This window comes from Rhyacophila brunnea, unplaced genomic scaffold, assembly GCF_057557595.1.
Source record: "Rhyacophila brunnea isolate RB1 unplaced genomic scaffold, BYU_Rbru_1.0 scaffold_9, whole genome shotgun sequence".
Taxonomy (NCBI): Eukaryota; Metazoa; Arthropoda; class Insecta; order Trichoptera; family Rhyacophilidae; genus Rhyacophila; species Rhyacophila brunnea.
The window spans coordinates 6686480-6712337 of NW_028233361.1; the positions used below are offsets into that span (position 1 = coordinate 6686480).

The window sequence follows — 25858 nt, forward strand, 5'->3', positions numbered from 1 at the left end:
ATCACCTCCTTCCATGTTCAAGATGAATGATATTAACCGACATTAAAAAATACTATCTAGGCTCGAAACAAACACAAAAACAACATATTATTGACTTTATTTGAATCTTTTCAAGGATGTGGTTTACAGACATACTTCATATTGTAATTTTTAATGATCAATCAGTTTTGGTTATAACGCAACGACCTTAACTTTACCACACAAATAGAACAAATTTTTATGGTTATTTACATAAATATATTATTATCTAGTTGAACGTGCCTTTAATTTAAAAAGAATAGTATACAATATCATCATTGATTTTGCGGTGTTAAAACCGTTGTATTCAAGGGACAAGCCAAACATCAGATTATCTTGTAAACCTCATAAAAATATTTATTAAGAATTTTAAAATTTAAAATTGAATAAAAAGAGAAAACTACACCAAATTTCAACAATTCCTGGTATTTATTTATGAGGTTTGTAAATTTTTCTAATGTTTGGACACAAATTACAAGATTTTTGATTCATTAGACATGTTATGGGAAGTAGTATAGTGGAAAAAGACCGCACGTTTTTTTATTTATCAATATAATAGCACCTGTAGACTACTGTACATTTACTGCCAGCAATAACAAGAAGATTAAACTAAATCAAAAACTATACTGATTGTTGTGCCAATCTCATTTTTTTAGCGAGACGTTTTGTTGTTGCGTGGATGTTTTGTGTGCTGCACGGTGTGGTTCGCATAGTTTGCCACCAGGATCGCCACAATCATTCTACCGCGTATGCTCACATGTTGCGCAAGTAGTGTGAAAACTCAGAAGCCGCTAAACTTTTTCATCCATGCATGCGGTATTGCACTGTACTGTAACTGTAAATGCACGCACGTGTAATGTTGCACGCAATTATTTTGAATAATCTGAATACCTACTTATACAAAATTATATCATTGGTGTTTTTAACTTCGAAGAGAATCAAAACGAATTGAAATCTAGAATGTTGATGATATTATATTCATACAAAGTAAAATAGAAAAAAAATGCGGCAGAAGTAATTAGTCAGTCTAATTTCGAGGTGAAAATATACTGCATGTGAATATACATACATACAGTGAAATTCAACCTTTAGCATCTTGTTGGTTCATATTTTTTAGTCATTGTCGATAATTATTGTCATTGCTGTTATGAAATATTAAGTACCTCTCTCTGTTGATACCAACATTGAATAATTTGCTTTAAAAAAAATGAGTGGGTGGACAAGGCTATAGGATTTTTAAAAACAATGATCCGACACTATTTCATTTAGCACTACACAAGTAAAGTTATAAGCGCAAAAATCTTATACAGAGGAAGGTATTCAATAACAGATAATACAAGTATATTCAATAAAAATCAAATTTTCGACCAAAATGGGATTTATCAGTTTTAGAAGATAGACGAATGCCAAAATATGTAAGTATGAATTATTCTGTCGACTATAAAATTTTGATAATAAAACCAAACGCCGACAGTTCAACGATTATATTTTGACGGTGCTGCTTTACGGTAAAGAGTTATGGCACTTTACGAAGCCTCACAGTAACCATCTACTATACCTTGAAAACAAATACTTGCAGTGGATATGGAGCGGTATGACTTTAAGAGTAATGAGGAGATAAGAAAACAACGACGCAGCCTCTCATCGCATTGAAAATGAAGATACAGCGTTGGACCTGATTCAGTCACATGCTATGGACTACAACTGGCCTGCCTTTTCTTCAACTGACTGCATTCAGGTGCCATGGAAGGCCACTGATCCACATGTTTTATACGACAGAGCTATGGGATGCTGGCACGACCTATTAAGATACATGGAGGATTCTAACCTGGCGAGGTGGCTATATGATCTGATGAGCATAATCGAATGACATGATTCATCGTTCCCTCATATACTGTGGCTTGTTTATATCCCTGGGAAATTTAACTCGAAAAAAAGCAGTGAAAAGTGATTGAAATTTTATACAAATATTCCTGAAAAGCTCGGCTTACAAAACATAAAACGCCCAAAATTGACACAGACACGTCCCCTAATCAACTGTGTATGGCCCTAATTTATGTCATAAATGCCCAATAGATATAACTCAAAATATGCTCAAATAGGTAAAACATTGCAGAATCAATGACAACATAAATAAAAAAAATTCAGACTAATTTTCATTTTTTGACTGATGATGGACGCTTTCTTCTATCATTCTTTGTTGTTTTGTTCGAGGTGCTGACTCTATTCACGATAGTCATTGCACTGGCACACGCACTCATCATCTCTTCCAAAAACAATTCAGGAATCTGAAAAAATAAATATGAATGGAAAGTACGTCATAATTGTGTAATTATTTTCTTAACATAATGTAATAAACTATTTCTTTTATTCAACAAATAATTCACAAGATTTGGTAATGTAATATTCTATATATTGAACATAATTTGAAAATATACAGGGCTCCTCATGAGTTCCCACAGTTGCAGGAAGATGCAAAAAAACCAGCGCTCGATAATTTTACGAAAATATTAACATACTTATCTAATTTTACACGTATTTTATAAAAAGGGTGTAAGATTCTTTTGTTATATTTCCGGTCTAGCGCAGACGGTCAAATTATTTTTCCACGAGACGGAGCGAAAATTTTGGGGATCTTATGAACCGGAACGGCGCTCCGGTGCGTTCCGGTCCATTTCAAGCCCTGAAAAAAACTATAAAAACACAAGCGCAATAGCTCACAGTCGTCAACTGTCACTTTCAATCCCGCACTCCTACACTATTTCTGTCTTGCTCACATTGCTACCTCGTACATTTCACCACAGTTTTAATACTTTTTTTTTTGTTATTTCTTAACTCGGCCGGGAGTAGGGAAGGGTTCACAATAAATAACTCAGCGTAAGTTAACTGTTATATTATTCATTAAGTCTCTTACAGTCACATATTACAATAACTTAAATTAAATATAATAGCTTTATCTTATAACATTATCTTTAATTGCAACTTAAACATTTGCTCACGCCCTTAGACGTCATCTCACTCGAAATGAATTTCTCCTACTACTTTTTTTTTGATTTTATTTCTCCTGTTTGCTTCCTGTCCTTGGAGAGCCGACAGACTGTCCGACACATCGTACGAGGTCTCTCATCCAATACGGATCGACCTGTATATATCACGCCACGTCTCTAACCCTTTAAGGTTGACCGATTCTAATATTAATATAATTAATACTACTTATTTAATATTATTATGATTACTTAGTAAATATTTTCATTATATTTGAATGGTAGCTAGGAGGAGGGTTACTTACTTATTCAAGACCAGCTGACTAATATACTGGAGGGCGATGATCCGGTCTTTTCGTACCCTAGAGGGGCCATTTGCTGAAGGCAGACAGTTCTGTCGGTATTAACATGTATCTTTCTTTTGTTAATGTGTCCCAATAAAAACAATTTACTAAGTAATTTTGGTCCCCGTTTTAAGCGGATTCGCTTTAAGAGGTATTTTTTCGGTCTCAATTACCCTCGGATAACGAGGACCCCTGTGCCCACTAGAAAATATCTTTGTTAGAAAAAAATACGACACCCGATAGGTCTTGAACCTGTAACTGCTGGCTTCGTGCCTTTCTAATTATTAATAATTGGGACGAATTTAATTAGTAGTTCTTACATGAATTGACGTTGAGAAGCTCCGACGCCGAAGAATTCAGATCGACTTCGAAACTGCTGTACGAGATAGTGTAGATCGTATCTACGAGCGGCACAAATCTGAATCCGACCTCATTGAGGCGGACTGGAGCCTCATAAAGAGTGCGATTGTGTCATCGGCTCGTACCGTCCTTGGTACCAGAAGGAGTGACCAGCCAAAGTGGATGTCTAACGAAACGTGGGCTGAAAGCCCTGAGAGACGAGGAGACAGACCCCGACCGAACCGAGGACCGCCGGACTGACTACCAGACCCAAGACAGGGTAGTCAAACGATCCGTGCGGTTGGACAAGCGCATTTTTATGAAGCGGCAGAGGACGCAGCAAGCAGAAATGACACAAGGAAACTCTTCCGAATCACCCGTGAAGTCTGTGGCAGGGGACCACCGACTCCCGGAGCCATTCGTGGTCCCAATGGAGCAATAGAGTCTGACGCAGAATGCGTCAAGAAGATTTGGAAAAATCATGTCTGCGGAGTGCTGAACCGCCCACCCCCTTTGGATCCCTTTGACATATCTGCGGAAGCTTTACTTCTGGACATTCCCCGAGCGACCGGCATTTCCGATTGCCCGCCCACGCACACTGAGATAAAATCGGTTGTGAAAAGGCTCAAGAACGGAAAGGCACCGGGGGGAGACGGGATTCATCCTGAATTCCTCAAGTACAGCTTGAGCGTAATCCTGCACCCTATGTTTCATCTGATGACAAAGGTGTGGGAAGAAGAGCGCTGCCCAAGGGACTGGGTGAACGGTGAAATCATCACACTTCTTAAAAAAGGTGACCCTCTAAGCTGCGACAATTACCGAGGCATTACGCTACTCAGTGTTTCGGGAAAGATTTTGGCAAACATCATTTTGATGAGAATAAGGGACCCAATAATGCACGTCCTCAGGAAAAACCAAGCCGGGTTTCTACCTGGTCGAGCGTGTGCAGACCAAATCCACAACCTTCGATGTCTTCTCCAGCAGAGCCATGAGCTGAACAGTCCGATGGCCTGCTGCTTTGTGGATTATGAGAAGGCTTTCGACAGTCCGCACCGCCCCTCCCTCTGGATGTTACTGGGAGCATACGGGATCCCTCCCAAGATCATTGCCATCAGAGTCATCAGTGGAAAATTACAGGCCGGTAGCTGTTCTCTCTGCACCAGCAAAAGTTCTTGAGATGATCATGCACAACATGATTTCTCCAAAAATTGAGTCATTTATAATAAATGAACAGCATGGATTTAGAGCAGGCCGATCAACGGAAACTAACTTGATGGTATTTACCAATTATGTGTCATCGGCCCTGGATAGAGGCCACCAGGTTGACTGTTCTTACAATAACTTCTCAAAAGCATTTGACAAAGTCGATCATGATGTCCTGATAGAAAAACTCCAACTTATTGGATTGTCTGATCAATTTTTGAAGCTTTTACACATTTTCTGGTGTCCCTCAGGGCTCAAACTTAGGGCCGTTGCTGTTCACGATTTTTATAAATGACATAGCATTGGTAATAAAAAATGCTATGTTTTTGTTGTTCGCTGATGACTTGAAACTCTTTTTGGAAGTTGTCACCTTGGACGATTGTCGTCAGCTCCAACTTGATATAGATAATATATTAGATTGGGGCAGGCGTAACAAACTAGAATTCAATATTGATAAATGCAATCTTTTATCGTTTACCAGAGCATCAAAAGTGTTGTTTTTCCAATACTCGATGCATGGCAGAGTTTTGTCACGAATATCATCTGTAAGGGATCTTGGCATTACGTTTGAGAGTAGGCTGACATTTATTAGCCATATAGTTACCATTTGTAACAAGGCGCTTAAAATGTTGGGCTTCGTCATGCGTACTTCCCGGGTCTTTTCGGATGTTACGGTATTAAAACTTTTATTTAATTCTTTAGTTCGAAGCAGACTTAAGAGTGGGTCTATTGTTTGGGCACCTCATCAGTTGAAGTATGGCCTTATGGTGGAGAGGGTACAGAAGAAATTGTTGAGACTCCTTTATTTGAGGTTGTACGGATACTATCCGTGGCTTTATCCAACTGACTTTCTCTTAGGCATGCTTTACATACTGCAGTTTGCAATTTAGAAGAAATCTTTATTTAGCTACGTATTTTTTTCGACTTATACGAGGTATAAATGAGAACTCTGCCATTATGGGCAGTGTTGATCTGTGTGTCCCTGATAACTATCTTAGAAATAGAGAACATCAGTTGTTTATTCTCCCAAGGTGCAGAACCAACCTGCCACTGGTAATGCCAATTGGGAGGGCGATAACTATGTTCAACGAAATTGCTTCGGGTGTTGATATATTCCACCTACGTGAGGATGAGTATAGGTGGACGTTATTTTATAAATTTTTAAAATATGGTCTGCTTAACTCATCCGGTGTATTTCCATGTTCCTATATAATTAATATTTTTGTATGTACATATTTCTACTGTTTAATAACATACTATCTATCTCTTTTTTTATGTCATGTTGTGAACGTCTTAAACTTATAATTTGTAATGTCCACAATATGTAAAAATAAATAAATTGAATTGAATAATCAAAAGCCTGCACGAGAATAGCGAATGGTGTGTCAGAATTGGAGACACTGTCACGGAATGGTTCGGGGTCACGACCGGAGTCAGACAGGGTTGTGTCCTTGCACCGTTTCTCTTTATCATTCTCTTTGACTTCATACTACGGAAGTCAATACCACCCGACTGAGGCATACCTGTTACCCCCACGGTGAAGCTATGCTACCTGGAATACGCCGATGATGCTGTCCTATTCAACAACTCAATCGAGGGCATTCAAGAGACAATCGACAGGTTGCATAACAACTCCTCTCGCGTTGGTTTGAAAATCAACGCGAAGAAAACAAACGTCTTGTGCAATAGCACATGTCCTGATCCAGATTTCCCTCTGATTAGCGACGGACAAAACATCGAGAGCGTCGACAGCTTCAAGTACCTGGGGGTACACATCGCGGGAGATGGCATTTTGCAGAAAGAGCTCGCTATCCGAATGGGAAAGGCTGGAGCAACATTCAACTCGATGCGAAATGTCTGGGACTCACGATTGTACTCGGTCAAAACCAAATGCCGCCTATTTGACGCTTGCGTTCTGACAGTGCTGCTTTACGGTAGCGAATCATGGCACCTTACGAAGGCTCAGAGCAACCGTATACTGAGCTTCGAAAACAAATGTTTGCGACGAATACTGGGTGTGCGGTGGTATGACTTTAGGAGCAACGAGGAGATAAGAGAACGTACCAAGCAGCCTCTCATCACGCTGAAAGTGAAGAGGCGACGTTGGACCTGGCTCGGCCACGTGCTGCGGATGCCAGAAGACAACTTTAACCTGGCTTGCCTGTTCTTCAAGCCGACCGGATTCCGGCGACCTGGAAGGCCGCTAAATACAATCTACAGAGTGTATACGGCGGAGCTACGGGATGCTGGTTTGACCTGGAACGAAGCAAGAAGACTGGCGAGCGACAGGGATTCTTGGAGGTGCCGCGTGGTGTCCATATGCTCCAGCTAAGGGGCGGATATGGCCAAAGAAGAAGAAGAAGACATGAAATGCTTATCAAATTGCGTTTTCTAGTGGGTATATGCATGAAATGTTTTCAAATTATGTATGTTTAACACAATGTTGTGGAATTTCCTGCATTATCTACAAATCGATGTTGTATGTATCAGTGCATTAGACTGCAAAATGTCGATGAAGGAAGCCTCTGGTTTAGAGAATTAACGTAACGCCACCACTCTTTCCCAAACGTATTGGCGGTATATTTATTCCCAGATATCATTATTATTATAAATCCTAAAACAAACTGCTACAAGGGTATTGTGTTAGCAGTAGTAATACAGCTATGTAGATTTCTGATGTTTCTGTGATTGTTTCACTACCACTTCTTCTCGTGTCATCCCCTATCGAAGGTCGCCTAAATCAGAGTAATCTCTTCTGCTTTATCGTCTGATATTTAGAATACTTTGGTAGAGTTGTACTCGTGCCAATCACAGAGGTTCTTAAACCACGCAATGCGGCATCATACTCTGTTAATACCACACTACTGTAATTAAAATTTGTCGTCTGTAAAATACTTTAATCGGATTATGCTGGTATTTTTTTATTTGACCCGTCCGATACTAAAAAGATCATATGGGCCTCCACAGAGTAGAGGTTTGTATTAACAGATTTTGTTTTTACGAGAAATGGATATCAGCCACTTGCTCAACCTATTAGGTCCATACTCTGACTCATACACAAATTGAAAAATAATATGTGTACTTGCCAGACCCAGGATTCGAACCTGAGACCCATGACTTTATAGGCTGTCGCTTAATCCGCGCGGCCATCGTGGTAAGGCCTTTATTACTTTCTCTCTTAATTGAATATGTACATAAATAATATTTTTATAATGATGAAGAGAATATTAAATATTATATTACAAGCATTCTAACAATATGTCCTATCTGGTATTTTTGTAGAAATCAATATTTTGAATGGATAAGTTACCAAAAATGTCACGCATCTAATGCAATTAGTTGTATATTCTCAAAAAATGTCATGCATGGCATTAAGGAAAACAAATAAATCTATCTTATCAAAATACACACAATACAGGAGTATTGCATTTTCGAATCAACATTTAAAATAGTTGAAATGAAAGCTGATAGAGAAATAAGTTATAAATTATATAAACTCGATGCAATTTATAAAAATCTTTTAACATCACATAAAATTAATGTTTGAAAATGAAATACCTGAGGAGTATAATTCTCAACTTGCTGCAGCAAATAGTCTGGATGTCCGGGAGAATAGTACCTTAAAAAGACCAATAATATTATGGATCTGCCTAATGAACTTGGAAGACAATTAGGATAAATGGAATGTGACCAAATAAAGTGACATGTGAAAAAAACGTTTCATGAATGGCAACACCGCTGATGACGTCTTCCGTAGTCCTTTGAGAGAGTTTTTAATAATTAAGATCCATTGCACAAAATCTATTTATGTATTTAAGAAAATCGCCATTTCCGCTCCATGATTGAACCTCCACATTGTGAAGGTGTGGAGAGACATTTTGTGAAAATTGCCTGTTGGTCCTTAGCGTACAATGGCTACGGGCACTTTTAATTGATTTTGTAATTAACGTGTTATTTGCATTTGAAAAGTGATTAGCAAAAACACAAATTTGTGCGTCCCGTAAGCATTGAGTTTTGGTTCTATGCCATTGATCCAACCAGAGAGGTTAACCCTATAACTAGACTGCGAAATCTTTAACGTGAGACCTGGCGGCAGCGCTCGTGTTGTATCTTGTCTAAGGTTTTCGATTTCGAAGTATTGAAAGTACTGAAGCGCGAGAGGAGGGGATGTAGTTCTCCAAGCTGCCGCCTATCACTGTAAAGATTTCGCACTGTAGATAGAGGTATATGAATTATTTGTATTACAACATTTGATGGCAATTCTACAATGTACTTAATGTTGATTGAATTAATCCATAGAAACGTTTATATTCTGTATAAACAAGTTGTTCGCATAGTAAAGCTAGGCTGGAGTGCTTTTGGCCGCCTGAATAATATCTTCAAAAGTGACCTTCCACTATGCCTAAAGCTCAAAGTGTTCAACCAGTGTGTGCTTCCCGTGATCACATATGCGTGTGAAACATGGACCCTAAGTAAAAGAGAGATCCAGAAACTTAGAGTAGCACAACGTGGTCACCTGTCCATATGTGTTTGACGAGGGCATGGTGCCATTTCGCGGTCGAATTATATTTAGATTTAGATAGTATAATAAAACAGAAAAGGCACAAATACGGAATAAAAGTTTTCAAATTGGGTAGTATAATACCTGGATACACATAAACTGGAAATACATATTTTCAGGCCAAGTGGCAGTAATATACAGAAGGGCCATGCCGGTCACCGTGTATCGAAAAATAGAAGTGCGCGCGTGCCCGCCGGCTCTGTAGAACAACTCTAAGGCAGGTCTTCTTTGCCAGTCACCGGTGACCCCCATGGCCCTCTTAACGTAATCCAATGCCGGTCACCGGTGACCCCCATGGCGATCAACGTGTTAAAAGCCTTAAATGGAGATGGGCTGGACACATAGCTCGAAGAAGAGACAATCGTTGGACAAATCTAGTCATCCAGTGGTATCCAAGAAGTACAAAACATCCGCAAGGTAGACCTAGAGGCCGCTAGATCGATGAAATGATAAAGTTCTGCGGAAGTATGTGGCAACACAATGCACAGGACCGAGAGAAGTGGAAGCAGCTTGAAGAGGACTTCATCCAGCAGTGGATAGATTCAGGCTGATGATGATGATGATAAACAAGTTGACTCCGTGTTTTAATGTTTCGTTATACAGGCGGCCCTCGACTTTCGTATGTAATTGGTTTCTGAAAATGAGTACGAATGTTGAATGTACAAAAGTAAAGTAATGTAATAAAAAACATCGAAAAATGTACTTTAAAATTTTATTTATCAATGGGTATAATAAAGTTAACGAGGCGTATTAGCAATCATTCTCATATTTTCTTTATAAACTTGTCAAGAGATAGTTGAATATCACCTTTTTATTTCTTTTTTTGATAAAGAGTTCTATAACATGCTATGTTTTTAAAAATTACGACTGCATGGACGCGCAGTTTTTGCATTATCAACAAAAATCTAAATTTTAAGAAACGTATGAAATAGTGAATTGTATGAAAGTAGAACATACGAAAGTCGAGGGGCGCCTGTAAAGTAGGAATCACAGACTATGGTTTGTGATTTTTTTGTGATTGTTCATCTAACTATTCTAAATAATTCATTGTAAGTATATAAAACATCAGATCACCGTATAAAGCATTATTAGCAGGTCTATGAATAAAATTAATTATTTATTTACCTGACAATATCTTCAGGAAAGCAAAAATTTATTGCTGAAATGATGTATTGCAGGTGAGACCCTGGCGGTGTAGGTATCTCTTGTATTTTTTGCAGTGCGCCCGTTGTCACAAACAGTCGTCTGGCTGTTGGGTCCTGGGGCAATATCTTCGTTCCAAGACAGAAATATATTAAGAAATGAAAGCCAATAAAATTGCAGTAAGTCCTAACCATTATTGGGAATAGATGCAATGAAATGTCAATGAATACCGTTAATCTTGTCTTCATCTCTTGTCACATCTTCAAACCTCTGCAATAGTTTGATATACAAATATGAAATGAGTTCATTGTCAGTCTGTACATTGTGTATACCAGTGGTGAAGACTCAAACCTTATCAAGTATTTATTGTTTACCTTAATTAGTAAAAATAATTTTAATTTGAGAGAAATTACTTCCTAGACTGCGAAATCTTTAACGTCAGACCTGGCGGCGGCGCTCATGTTGTATCTTGTCTATGGTTTTTGATTTCGAAGTATTGTAAGTACTAAAAAACGAGAGGAGGGGATGTAGTTCTCCAAGCCGCCGCCTATCACCGTAAAGATTTCGGCCATAGATAGCTCAAATTAAAGTAATCCATCCAGTAAAGCATCCAAAAGTAATGAAATTATCGCGTGAGAAATTAGCAATACTTTTAAATACCATGAAATTATTGGGTCCATAATTGTAACTTAGGTAATTAGAGATAATAGAGATAGGTTGATTGTACATGGCAATTTAATTTATTTTACTCTGTATTAGACCTTGCTTGTCTACTCGCCGTTCCAAACCATAACGTTTGTTTATTTATTCTCACATTTCATTAGTCTCTAGTGGCACTTAGATGGCCGTTGTCTAGTTAGATGGCATTCAGATGGCGGTGCCAAATTGTTCTAGACAACGGTTAAGCTGCTTATTGTGAGAAAAAATGTCGCTGAGTAGATCGTATGCATTGAAGGCAATAGTAAAATTAGCACCGGACACACTTTTAATTTATAATCAATTTCCACCACAATAATTGATAGTGTTAATTATTAAAAAATAAATTACACTTAACTCTCGCTTTGCGGATGTTTGATATACAGAATTTCGCTATATCGGAAATAATTCTACAAATTCAAACAGAATAAAAAATTGATTAGCTTTTTTTAATACAACAATAATTATGCAAAAAAAAATGCGAGATAACAGCGAATCAGACAGGTTTCAATATTCAGAATATTGATTTACAAACAACAGGAACGAAATTCTCTGTTAAATGAGAGTTAGATATAATATTGTATTGCACTGAACACTGGAAATACATAACACATATTATTTACTTTAGCATACTGCGCCAGGACACATTCCAGTATTGGTGAGGAAGCCGAGTGCAGTAAGGGTTCCAGAGCAGGTCGGTGCAGACAGCATTTGATGGCCTGTTGCAGCGCACACAAAATACGCTTTTTCATCTCATCGCTGCAATTTGTACTCTCGTAAAGCTATAATTCAAAATATCTGTAGACGTCATTTTATTATTTTTTTGTATCGAAAATCGATAAGTATCCATTAGAGCAGTAATGGCGAACCTATGGCATGCAAGATGATTTTGCATGACACGCATACCTCTAATTTTGATCGATTTACAATACTTGAGACCACTGCAGCGGGAGAATGCCTCATCTGATTGGAACAATTCTGGTATCAATATTTTGTACGTAAAGAACCAAACTAATAAATACATTAATAAACAATTTCATTTCCATCCACAAAAGATGACAAATGAAACAAAAACTTGGTGAAGCTGGTAATTCTGGCAGACAGTTTCAAAATTGGTGGACCGAAATGTATGGCGTAATTGAAAAAAGTGATAAAGTTATGGGTGCTATTTTCTGTGAGTCGTATCTAGAACATCATCATTTTTTTCCATGAAAAACTGCTCAGCACGTCAGACAGTCAAAAAATAATATTTGGGAAATTTTGGCACGCGTACATAAAAAGGTTCGCCAACCCTGCATTAGGGTAAGTTGACATCTCTGTGCCGTAAATGAAGAAATATGTTTAGAGCACCTGCAGAAGAATGGGAAAGGCTCCGGCTGCTGCAACCGCCTCACTGTGATGCGGCGAGTGACGGGCGATGTGCCCCAAAGCCCAAGCACACGCCCCAACCTGGCCCCACAGATCGGCCTCTTGCATCTCAAATTGGTTTGTATTTTTTCTTTCCACGGCGTCAGATAATACGTTTACCAAGGGAGGTACCGCCTAAAATCATTTAAATATTATTAAAATAAGAGCTCTATGCATACTATTACTTACTTACATAAGTTGGCTTATCCACTTATCCAGTGATTCCCAACTGTATTTCGCAAGCAGTTTTAGCAGAAGCTACGACTTGAAACTTAATTAGTAATAGAGTAATAAAAGGTTTAACCTTTAACCCATTGTTGCCCAAACATGAGAAATTCTCGTATTAGAACAGGTACTTAGTAATATTGTTTTTTACACTATTAGGGCATCTATTGAAAATTTTTTGGTATTAAATGTGTTTAGAAATTTCGCTAAATGGTGAATATCTTAGATAACAGGGATTCTTACCAACTTTAAAAGAAAGAGTGTTTTAAAAACTCGAGAAATCCAGTTATCAGCAATGAACGTCATTGCTTATTTCTGTCATAGCATTTAAAATTTGTACAATAACATTGTTGAAGGACATTGTTGTGTCTATTACATTTTGTCCCCTTCGTAGCCATTCGATAACCGGTTTTATTCAGTTTTATGGCGCTTCCGAATTGTGTTACAGATGCTATAATTGTGTACATACCTTGGATGCGATGACTGCCAATGCCAGTTGATCGGATTGCGCGGCTATATAGCCGTGGGCTGCTGCCGCTGGGGCTATTGCCGTCGACGAATGCACCTGAGGATAGAAGAAGGCTTGAGGAGCGGTCTCGTGCTCTTCTATCGTTCCGTTTAGAAACTGCGTCAGCATGCCGCAAGCGCCAGCATCTACCGCCAACTGGGCCAACTGTGGATCATTATTATGTGAACAAATCAGATTATATTTATTGTTTTTTTTTTCGGTTTTTTGACTTTCATCAAAATAAATGTTCTACACTCTCCTTGACATTTCGGGAACAATTCAGAGGTCATCCTTAAAAATTGTTTTGTTGAAGACTCCCGTAATTTTTTTCACACTCTATCGATACAGGCTACAAATTTGATTTAGAGAGTAACATACTGGGCAGGAACAAGAGGTATTTTTAGCACTTGGTAAAAGACAAATCGACTTAAACTGGAACTACCTATGACAATATTCATAGGGATGACGGGCTATGTTTAAAAATGTTATGGCTTCTGGCTTTTCTGACAAAATCCAATATCAGATCTAACATTTCTGGTCACAACTTACACAGTAAACCATCACTTCTTTTTACACTGAGCAATGATCAATATCAGCTAAACTGAACACTTTTCGATATACGTAAAGCTGTATTCGCATTCATTCAACTATTCACTCCGCTTCATTTTCTGTAGAGAATAGCTTCTGCAATGAGCCCGCCAGATGATCGTTGGGTCATGTGCCAATTTAGAAACCCAATTACAAAAATATTTTTTCAGATAATAAATCATATTTTGTTGAGTGAGAGGTGTTTCAAAAATGTGGTGTAGTTAGCAGTTAGTAGGGGATCACATATGGATGACCATACTAACCTCGAGTGATTGCTTTACAACGTTTCGTAAAAGTCGAGCTGAGGCAGGAAACGAGGTAAGTAATGCAACACGAAGAGCACCTGCTTCGACAGCTGCTTTCGCCAATCGTTCTGAATGGCCACATATTACTTCCAATGCTCCGAGAGCCGATTTCTGGAAATTCGACTTTAATTACTTTTAATTTACTTACGAATAGGTATATAATATTTCTATAGTCGGTTCTTCTAGTGTAAATGTCACCAGGGAATTTAATGAATAATGCATACTGTCACCTCCGAAAGGAGGGGGGGCGTAGGAGTAGTGCTGGACCCCCCCTGATGATGTAAGGTCACGGTGATCGTCTGCTGGCTTCTTCTTTCGGGGACAAGCTTATTAATTGACAACGCCGAATTACAGGCGAAAACAGGGCGTTTTATTGTTCGGAATTCATTTACAGTAAAGTTACAGCGTAGAAAATATTTGACAAAAATATTTAAAAAAATAAACAAATCTAAATTGGCGGGGATGCCGGCGGCGCGGCCGACGCCCCGAGAGACCAAAACCGAATGAATCTTCTAGGGGCTGGGGTAGCCTCCGAAAATTAAATTAGGTAATAATAATACACAATACATAATTCAAAATTCTATCACTGAAAAATGACACAAAGACAGCCTTCACACCCTATATACCTGGCTTGTAGGTACAGAAATAGACAACCAGACCTTTTCCAGGTACCTGCTTTGAAAAGGGGCTGTGCATTTGTTGGGATTATTATTACTGAATTTCTTTGCTTGATAGGTACATACTTTGAAATATCTGACCTACAAAATGAACACAGACATATTTTTACAGAATTATCTCAAATCAGTTTAGAGTTAAGACTGAGCTGAACAGGACAAGGTCATTCATAGTTCAGTCAGAAATTAACCTCAGCGTTGAAAGGACGTCATTTTAATTCAGTCTAACCTCAAAAACCTCTAACCATCGGGGATTTATTTTAAGAAACGCAATAATTATTAATGACAATTCTCAGTCGAATGAATAATCATTATTATTATTAGTATTATTATCTTCAAACATAACATGTATGCGACGTAACCTGATGCCGGCCGTAGGAATACAGGGCTGTCAAAATAATATCAATCTAATGGAACGTTTTAAAGAGTTACAAATTTAAAGTTAAAAATTGCTAGTAAGCTATTTTCTTATTATTCCATATAATAATGTTATGCGTCATAACAATAAATTGTCGCTAGTCTGCTAGTAAGGGCTATGGAATGAGCCTGCACGCACGATTTTACTATACACACCTACCTATAAGAAAAATTCTAGAACTAATCTTGGAGTGAGTGAATTGAATATAAGTTTTTCGGTTGCCGGGCAAGGTCTCTTACCACTATACTACAGACCCAATTACTCAGCCTTAGACATATATCTTTAAAAATATTCATATTTTGTCCTATTCATTAGACTATGCAAAAAAGTACCTCATAGCTCCCAACAAGTCTCCACTGCAATGAATCCAATCTTGCATAAATACTAACTTACCTTGACCTTTGCTTCGCCTGTTTCTGCAGCTGACACAAGGTAGGGCAACACTTCTGCATCCACGATGGCCTCAGCTTGAAATTGGGCCAAATCTTCAAAGACACCAATGATAATCTAAACACACAAAAAACTATCCCTGACTATTAAAATAAAATCAAACAGTTTGGACTGATAAATAGAGAGGCTATCGGACCCACTGTATTCGTAGCGACATCTGTAGAACGAATATGTACAGACTTACAAACTTATCTGAAGAATGGGATGGGGGAGCCACTGTCGAAAACTATCCAATCAAGACTCGTAACTGGACAAAATCTGACATTCGAAAGAAATTTTCAAAATGGCGTCCTATGGTAGTTCGTAGTTCCATTTTTGGCCATTCTACAGATTAGTTTGCAGGTCTGCAATTGACATTTTGCCATTTGTATAGTTTAGATTTACATTATGAGATGGCAGTATTAAATTATTTGTCAACTGGAACGATAAAACAGAAACCTACTGAAAAATAATAACTACAGACCAACAAACTTATCTGTAGAATGGCCAAAAATGGAGCTATGAATTACCATAGGACGCCATTTTGAAAATCTCATTCAAATTGTCCAGTTACGAGTCTTGATTGGGTAGTCTTCGACAGTGGCTTCCCCATCCCATTCTTCAGATAAGTTCGTAGGTCTGTATCTAAAATTCTAAAAAGTCAGACCTAATAACATCTGTTCAATTCATATCCATTTAAAATTTTAACACCATTGTCTTCCTCCTGCACCATTGACTGTAAACTAGTGCTCAATTGTTATTGAGCATGGTGTTATCAAATAATTCGAATTAATATTCCTGGGCTTCTAAATCACATACCGTCTCTGTTCTGGCAGAACACACTAACTGGAGAATACTAGTTTTGAGTAATTTGACTTTGAAGTTGTTAAAATGTTTGAAATGGTCTATCATTTGAGTTTATTAAGTAATTATAAAAAGGATGACTTTATAATAAAGACTGTTTATTTATTAAGAAGGTTTCCAGACGGTAAAGTTTGAAATAAGGAATATTTTGGTATAACTAACTCAATATGTCATTTTTGCGAATTAGTGTCTTCTGCCAGAACAGTGACGATACATTGATTACTGTTATGAGTAATTAATTTTGTAACCTGTTTAAGATTTATATCGGGCTGCCTCAGACACATCAGAAACTTTGGTAAAGCGCCGCTCCCTACTACCACTTCGGCCAAATCTTCACTATGTCTTCCGATAAATCCGAACGCGCAAGCTGAATTTTCTTTTATCTGAATTTAAAAAGAATTATTCCTATAGTTTTTTTTAATTAGGTACTATAACACCGTAGAATATTTTATGTTTGTTGGCATATAAAAAGATTAAATGTCAGAAAATTTGTCAGTTACATACCTGCATATCAAAATGTTCAAGCCCACTATTCAATTTGTTGAGTCCTCCTGCTTTTACAACATGTAATGCTAATACTTCATTATGCCTAAAATTAATATAACCATTATATTATTTTATGATTTATATTAGAATAGTGAAATTAGTAATGCCTGATTTTGATACTGATTTGAAATAGCCCAATGCAATGCAAAGCGACATGAGCTTGACCCTATAATTATATATCAATGTGTTATTTAACCTACAGTAAACTAGGAATACCTACGCACCTAGTTAACAGATTGTGTTGAGCACAGAGCGTGGCGGAGTGGATGTCAGTTTCGCAAATAATACAACAACTTGCACAAAATAGCCCAGAGTCCACTGGTCATACTGGGCGGCGCCAGCAATGCGGGCAGCAATTTCTCATTTTATTTGTAACCATGGTAACGAAAATATAGCATATTCTTAAAATTCATTTGTTTTGCTCTGATAGCAGCATCTGATTTCTAGATGGCATTAGAATAACATCATCATGGTTATTTGTAAATTTAAATTATATAATGTTATAGCGTTTGCATTTACCTGGATATACCTCGAATCAATTGCAAAATAGTTTTTTTGAAGAAGTCCTGAAACCAGAGAGAAATATATGAAATTACCACCATGTGTTATATTTTTATATTCCTGACAAATATTTTAACGTAGATAAAACAATTTAATCTTACTTTAAAAACTAATAGCGCCTGTACACGTGCGTGGATTTACTGCGAGCAATAGTGCGTATTTTACAACGTTTTCTTAGCTCGTATTCTTATTTGTCCGGTGGTTCTTTGTCTGGTACAAATCTTGCAATCGATTTTTAACTAACTTCCCGACTAGATAGACATTTGAAACTTTTAGAATATTTCGGAACATGATGCCAATGCAATTTTTTTAATACTTTTAGCCATCTTTAAGTAGAATTGAATTCATTTTCAGTTAATTCTGTTTTGTGTGAAAAGATATTTCGACACCATTATTGGTTGCTAGGGGTCTGGGGTCCTAGCAACTAAATTATTAATATATACGTGCGTTACTATGGAAATCAATATGACATGTCAAAATGACATTTCAGTATTATTTTTATGAAGTACAAATTTTTTTAATCGTTTATATGATTCAACAGAAAATATAAAAACATTGTATATAAAAAGTTCTTTTTATCTTGTAATTATTAAACTATCATGACAATAACTGTTTATACATAAAAGTACTGATTGTCTCTCCAATTCATTCTTTAAGAGTGGGCGAGATGAGATGTTGTCATTTTATGGTACTGTTTCGTACTATTTCACAGGTAGTGAAAATCGGTTAACCTGAAAATTTGTTCATAGTTGGTTTTTTTGCTGGCAGATTCGCCACTATCGTTCTACTGCGCAGGCGCAGATCGAAAAAATCCCTACTGTTCCATGAAAATTCAGAAGCTTCCAAACTTTTTTGATTCATCCATGTAATCTTGCCAACTAGTATATAGTATATTAGTCTATGTTGCCAACTGCAGGTTAATACATGTGTATCAATACGTTTTCTTATTGTCAACAGTAAATCCATGCACGTGTAAACGGGGTATAATAGCCCGTTTGCATGTGCATGGATTTACTGGTGGCAGTATGTATTATCGCGACCATAACAATAAAATGCAAATGTAAACATGTATTAGCGTGCAAGTTGCAAGACTGCATGCATGGATCAAAAAAGTTACAACTTGCATGACATATTATGTGCATGTGCAGTAAAACGACAGTAGCGAACCTGCCGGATAAAAATACGAACTAAATGGCACAGAAAAATTTGACATTTACCAATTTTCAAAACCTGTTACATAACACTATACAATGACAAAAACGTATCTCGCTTACGCTTGAGGAATGAGATTGGCGAGAGAGTCAGCACTTTTGCGTGTAAGCAGTTATTGTTGCGATAGTTTAATATACACACTATTGCCGGCGGTAAATCCACGCATGTGTACAGGCACTATAATACATATAAAATGAATGACAATGAAAATTTAAAGTTTGTTCTATCCTAATAAATTTTGAAATAATATGCTGTTTATACATGTCTTTAGCGTGAGAATTTGACTCATTTAGATCTAAATAGATCTAAAATCAAATTGATGCCTTCGTGGTTTTATTTGACCAAATGACTTTAAAAAATACCATTTACACTAATTTTTTTGCTTTAACACGGTTTAAAAAATCTAAAAAGAATAAAAATATGTATGTATGTACATAGTTATCAAAAAATTGCACGCCATTGGTGCATCCATATGTTGTCATCCGATGCCACCCAGATATACATACATACATACATGGTGACACTAGTCAGTCATTTCGGGTTCGATACCCGAGACGCGACGCGTTCTTCAGCGTCAGCGTCATTAAATATTTCCAGCGATGAGAGTGATTTTTCGCCAGAGAAAAACAGCAGTAAACGGGCACGTTTATTGTCAAGTAACCAGACTGAATGAATATATTTCTCTATGCTAAATTTAATTTAAATCGAAAACTATGTATTTTTATGTATACATATTTTAATGTATAAATAATAAATAAATTCGATTTATTTTTGAGTTCAAGAATTTCATATTTTGAGTTGAAGTTAAGTAATGGAACCTATCTACCATTTTTGTATGGGCACCTTATCCTTTTTTACATGTTTTTGTTTTGCACGGCAGTCTTTGGAACGTATCCCCCGTGCAAAAAGAGGATCGGAAGCATTGTTAGTATTATTTTAACATAATATAGTTTCATCTATTATATTCATAATATTCACATCGATGTTGGATTGGAAACTCACATTGCATGTGTCAAATTGTTCAATGATTGATGGCAGAAGAGGAGAAGACGCAATCTGGATGGCTAATTGTTCTGATCGCTCCGAAAGACGGCTGGCCACTACCGCAACAATGCGGCGAATACTTGCATCCTTGTCATCAATCAACGGTACCAATAACTCTAACAACATAACATTATGATTAGTTTTAAAAAATATCCAGGTATGGATGAAAAAACTTATTAAACTACATTACATTTCCTATTAAAGAAATCACAAAGCATCAGGGAACATATTGTAATGCTTTTAAAACATTATTTTATCAATAGAATAATCAATTTCTAAATTGTAGAATTTTAAAGAAATTTTGATTCTAAACAAAGACAGTGTAGTTAATCGATGAATATTAGCTAAATGGTATATTTTTTTGAAACCGAGCTGTGATACTACGCGCTCATTTTTTGACATTTATGTTCAGTGTAGTTTGGCAAACCATCATGAATATAGTCACACTTGAACAACACTACCGAATTATCCAAATTTACTTTGAAAATCAGTCGTCGATTCGTGCAACTTAAACGTTGTTTTACTACAAAATTGCATTCAGTGATGAAGCTCATTTTTGGCTTAACGGGTTTGTTAATAATATGCAAAATTGTCACATATGAAGTGCAGACCCATCCAGAAAAGACCCTACAGACTATTATATAAACAAAAATGCACAGTTTGGTGCAGTTTACATGCTGGCGGCATCGTTGGACCTTACTTCATTAAAAATGAGACCAGAGCTCACGTTACGGTCAATGGAGATCGTTACCGGACCATGTTTTTTTTTTTTAAATATGAATGAGAGTGAATGGTCCCTAATGCTTTACGAACTGTCAGAAATTGTGTATGTATGCATCGAAATATTTATGTGAATCTAGCCAAATGGCTATCGCGTATTATAGTAAATCAAAGATGGACCCAATGTACGATTAGGTTGAATATTATGATAATTAAATGTATGCTGACACCTGGTCTATACCAATGCATGTGTCGCTGACGTGGCAGAATTGCAGCAGTTTTTGTCATCTACATCAACATCTGCAATTTTGCTCAAAACGGACGGCCCCTAACCCTCCATTCACATTATACGGTTTTGACGACCGTACGTAAAAAACCAAACGGTAAAAATCCGAATCGGCAACAAGTTCAAGCTCTTTTCCCACTATACGGTTTATGCATGGTTTTATTCCATCACTAGCTCAGTTTGTGGTTGAGTGTTGTGTTGTTTGTACGATTTAAAGCCGTCTAATATGAAAGCGTGCATTAGGTCACGTACACCACTAAGTCATCGGTGACAGTCTGGCCGCCATGTATGCAGTGGCAATAGACGGCTGCTATACGGCGCCGTTTCGGTTTTTAACCGTCGCCATGTAATGTGAAAAGAGCCGTGCTCTTCTTCACGCCACTAAAAGAATGTTGCCGTTTGATTTTTTGCCGTACAGTCAAAACCGTATAACGTGAAAGAAGCGGTAGTTTCACTATTGTTATACGAATTATTTTCGTATATAATAATTTATTTACTGTGTCGTTTTCATGATCATTCGAGACATAAAAACAAACCAATATCTAAAACAACCTACCGCACCCCAGAGATCAGTGGGTTGTGTTGGATTTTGGTTTGTTTTAAGTATAGAAACTAATGGTTTGATGGATACTAATGGATACAGTATACTAATTGCCATTATTTTCATTGGGAAGCAGATGGGAAATTTAATTGTATATTTACCGACAACATCTGTCCTTTCCAAACCCTTTATGTTGCTTTGCCATGATGAGAGTTCAGCAATGGATTGAACAAATTCCAGCCGAGCTTTCTGATATTGGTCGAATGCTAAAATATATAATAATTAAAAGCTTGGTACTTCATCTTAGATCTGTCATTGTAAATCCATTATATTAAAATTTTAAATTATTTTCATTGATAACCGCATCACCTTGTTTAATATTTTTACAAGACATTCCTCTGAAGCTATTTTAAAAATTAAACTCTTTTATTTATTCCTGTAAAGACATTTTCCATTTTCATTTGTAGTGTTCAGTATCAAAATCTTATGTTGGATAATTTTGACACTTTCATGAGATTTTTGTTTTTTCTATTGTTTAGAATATTTTTTCAATTTGAATAAAGAAAAATATGTCAATGCCATAGCAAAAAAATTATTTCCATAATTTAATATATACTTTGACAATTACCTTTAATATATACCTTAAAATCAGAAAAATGGAATCTTTGGAAAAATGTTATAAAATACAAAATCATAGAACCAGTCTTGATTAGTTTGAAAATGAACTGATGGCGCTTTTTAGCAGTGGATTGTAATTTGAGGATGCTGGTGGATTACGGATTTAGGGGGGGTTTACACAGGATGCCAGACACTGACCGAAATATCCTAAACCTAACCTAAATATACCTAACCGAATTTTTTTTTTTTTAAACGGTACATGTTCAAACACGCGCGTTACCGTGATCTTACTCCCTACTTCATTTATCGTTTGTCAATTTATAGCTACGGCCGTATGTTGTAGCTTAGCCACTGGGAAATGCAAATAGAAACGGTGTATTTCAAAAAAATACTACCCTATTCTTAGGTCGATAATTATTATAACGCAAACATTATTCATAGAATGTTTATCACATTTGAATGATCAAACACATAGCTTATTATCAGTATCTTTAAAAGTATCTATAAATGTGTAAATCTTGGCCATTTTTTGAATAATAAAATGCCTAATTCTTGTCAAATTTGGGATCACAGAGATTATCAATATAATTTTTTATTGTAAATATTTCACTATAATAATGTCGACATAAATTTTACTAAAGGTTTTATAAATGTTTTTAAAAATTAATAAACATAAAAATCTTAACACCACTTCACATGGACGTACTGAAATATGACTATATTCTAAAACATTAGAGCGAGAGGTTTAAAAGAATACTATTTTATGTAATCAAAATACTTTATGCAGCCATCAAATGTTTAAAATAAATATAAAGGATAATAAGGCTTCAAAATTATGTAAATAGATTATCTACAACGTTTAAGGAATGTCCAGGATCATGCTTTGAAAATAGCATAAAAGCTCCATTTTTACGTACGCTGAGCATGTCCCCCCTTAATGTGTGTATCTAGCTTTGATAATTTGTTAAAATTGATTGTGACTTACATCACTTATAAAGACATAAATCCACATCATACTATTCCAGTATTACCAGTTAGTTCTTCCCATTTGTTACCAGGTTTTTCTTAGCTCGTATTCTTGTTTGTCCGGTGGTTGTTTATCCAGTACAAATCTTGCAATCGATTTTTAACTAACTTCCTGACTAGCTAGACATTTGAAACTTTTAGAATATATCAGAACACGATGCCAATGCATTTTTTTAATACTTTTAGCTATCTTTAAGTAGAATTGAATTCATTTTCAGTTAATTCTGTTTTTTATGAAAAGTTATTTCGGAAGAAATCCGTAATCCAAACCACTATTATTGGTTGCCAGTGGCGATTCTACCTTGAGAGCGCTGGAGCGGTGCACACCCACCCACTCAATTTATGCGAAATGACTTTTTTTAAATGGGTATTTAATTTATATTTGATTAATTAAAAGTGTTCTGATCTATTACCGTAGCCATTAATTCATATACAAAAACAAATTCTAATATGTGTTTTTAACCGGCTATTTTAAATAATAATATTATATGTTGATGGGAGCGATATCCGACATCGCTCGTACCAAACCGCCCAGTAATCTAATTTCGATTTCTTTGCAATGAGAAAGAGCGTCGTCTGTCGCGTGGAATAGCAATACGTAAATATTTTTTCTACGTGCTCCGGAGCGACAGTTTCAGTCGCTCTCGGCCCGAATGCGGCTTCATCGGTTTTAAAACAATACAGCCCGTATCACACGTACAATTATTGTTTGACAATTTTTATTCAATATTATAATAAAAATTAAATTCTTTTCACAGTACGTATATTAAATTTCCGCACATGTTGACAACATTTCTCAAATTTAGGCGAAGTACAATTTAAAAATAAACTTCAAGTTTTTTTCAGTTTGATAACTAAATTCACAATGTTTATCAATTATGATATCTCTCCAAACTAGCTCTGTAATACGTCTGACTTTTTAGATAAAAATATACTCAAAAATGAATTGTCTGTTATTTACAGCTTGGATAATTTTTATAATGCTGATGGCGCCTCAGCATTATAAAACATTTTAATCGAAAAAAATCTCATTGACACATTTACGGAAACGGTTTTACTATTAAATTTAATTTTTACTATTCCGATGACATCAGTGGAAAGCGAAAGATGTTTTTTCACACTCAAACGGATCAAGTGTTTTAGTAGAAACACCATCGCGCAATCAAGATTGAACGCATTATGTATGCTCAGTATCGAAAAAAGAATGATACAAGAGATTCCTGACTTCAACAAACGCGTAATTGAAAAATTTGTGTCGATGAAAAACAGAAGAATGGATTTCTCATACAAATGAACAATAAATCCCGGTCACTGCCAGATACGAGATATTTCGGTAGTACTAATAATTCGGTCGAAACAAAATAGTTCGTGTCAACCAGTTTGTGTTAAAGTTTAAAATCCATTTTTTTCAAGAAAAACTGTTTTTAGAGGTACAACAAATAATAAATAGTGAGTTATTTATGATTTCTTTAAAATGTACTAAATTAAAAAAAACCAATAGTTTTTTTTTGATTTTTTGGTGAAGTTTTGATGAAGGCAAATGCCTTTTTACGGCAGTCAAAAGGTGAACTCCCAGTAAAATAACTCACCGGTCGCCACTGTTGGTTGCTAAGGGGGTGGTCCTAGCAACTAAATTATTCATATATACGTGCGTTACCATGGAAATCAAAATGACATTTCAGTATTCTATATTATTGTTTGTTGCAAAATAGAAAAAAAATGATTTGTTGACAATTGCCTTATTTGTCCTAAATTATTAATACATAGGATCGTAAAGTTTATATGATTCAACAGGAAAATTTAAAAACGTGGTATATAAAAAGTTCTTTTTATCTTGTAATTATTCTCTTTTAAATTGATGTCTGAATGTTCTTTTGTCCATTGTAAAGAATCGGCCGTTTTTCCACCTCATCAATAAATTTTTCTATTTATTCCTCCTCCGTAAACATGGTTCACCAAATAGAGTAACACAAAACAAGTCTCCCTGTGGACACTCAGATGATTCTGGCAGTAAAGAGGCGAGGCACTAGACTGTTTTTTCATAGTCTGCGCGCTCGCATACATTTCAAATAGAAGTAGACAACAGTTAGTCAAACTTGTCTATGAGCATTTCGCATGACCGCTAGACCATTTTGTTTATGAGATGTCTCTTTGACAATGTGAACATCTCCATTTGTTCTTGTGGTCCGGACAGTCTAACTAGTCTTGACTATAGTCTGCGCTACATCTAAGGCATCAATCCATCCAACATCATCTTGTTTGTCTTGGTGTAACCATTTAACTTTACACTTGTTAATTTTGTACCTAATAATTGATGGAATTAACTATATTGGTGAATGTAAAATTGTGTTGAAAAGCTTGCAGTATTTGACGGATAAGCATTTCAAAAATATTTGACCTTTACAATACTTTTATTTTGCAATTTCAGAAAAAATCCCTTGCGGACAAGCATTATTTGATACTTGCAAGTATTGATACTTCGATATTTTTTATATAATATCCCTAGAAACGGGTGATATAATAATAGTCTGAAGTTAGCTACAAATGAATCAGCAAATTAAACAGTACACCATGAGCCTTTTCTTCAGATTCACATTA

At 36.3% G+C, this 25858-nt stretch overlaps 1 protein-coding gene across 1 annotated transcript; it reads right to left on the minus strand.

Moving 5' to 3' along the window:
• Positions 1–2086: 2086 nt before the first annotated feature.
• Positions 2087–17291, minus strand: LOC147063216 (uncharacterized). Its single transcript, XM_085959481.1, has 10 exons — positions 17211–17291; positions 16955–17089; positions 15807–15920; positions 14280–14432; positions 13390–13593; positions 12639–12830; positions 11912–12070; positions 10575–10720; positions 8447–8507; positions 2087–2306 (listed from the first exon to the last, which is right to left on the minus strand). The coding sequence occupies exons 1-10, from the start codon at positions 17214–17216 to the stop codon at positions 2175–2177; spliced, it is 1302 nt and encodes a 433-aa protein (XP_085815607.1). The 5' UTR covers positions 17217–17291; the 3' UTR covers positions 2087–2174.
• Between the last annotated feature and the right edge of the window lie 8567 nt (positions 17292–25858).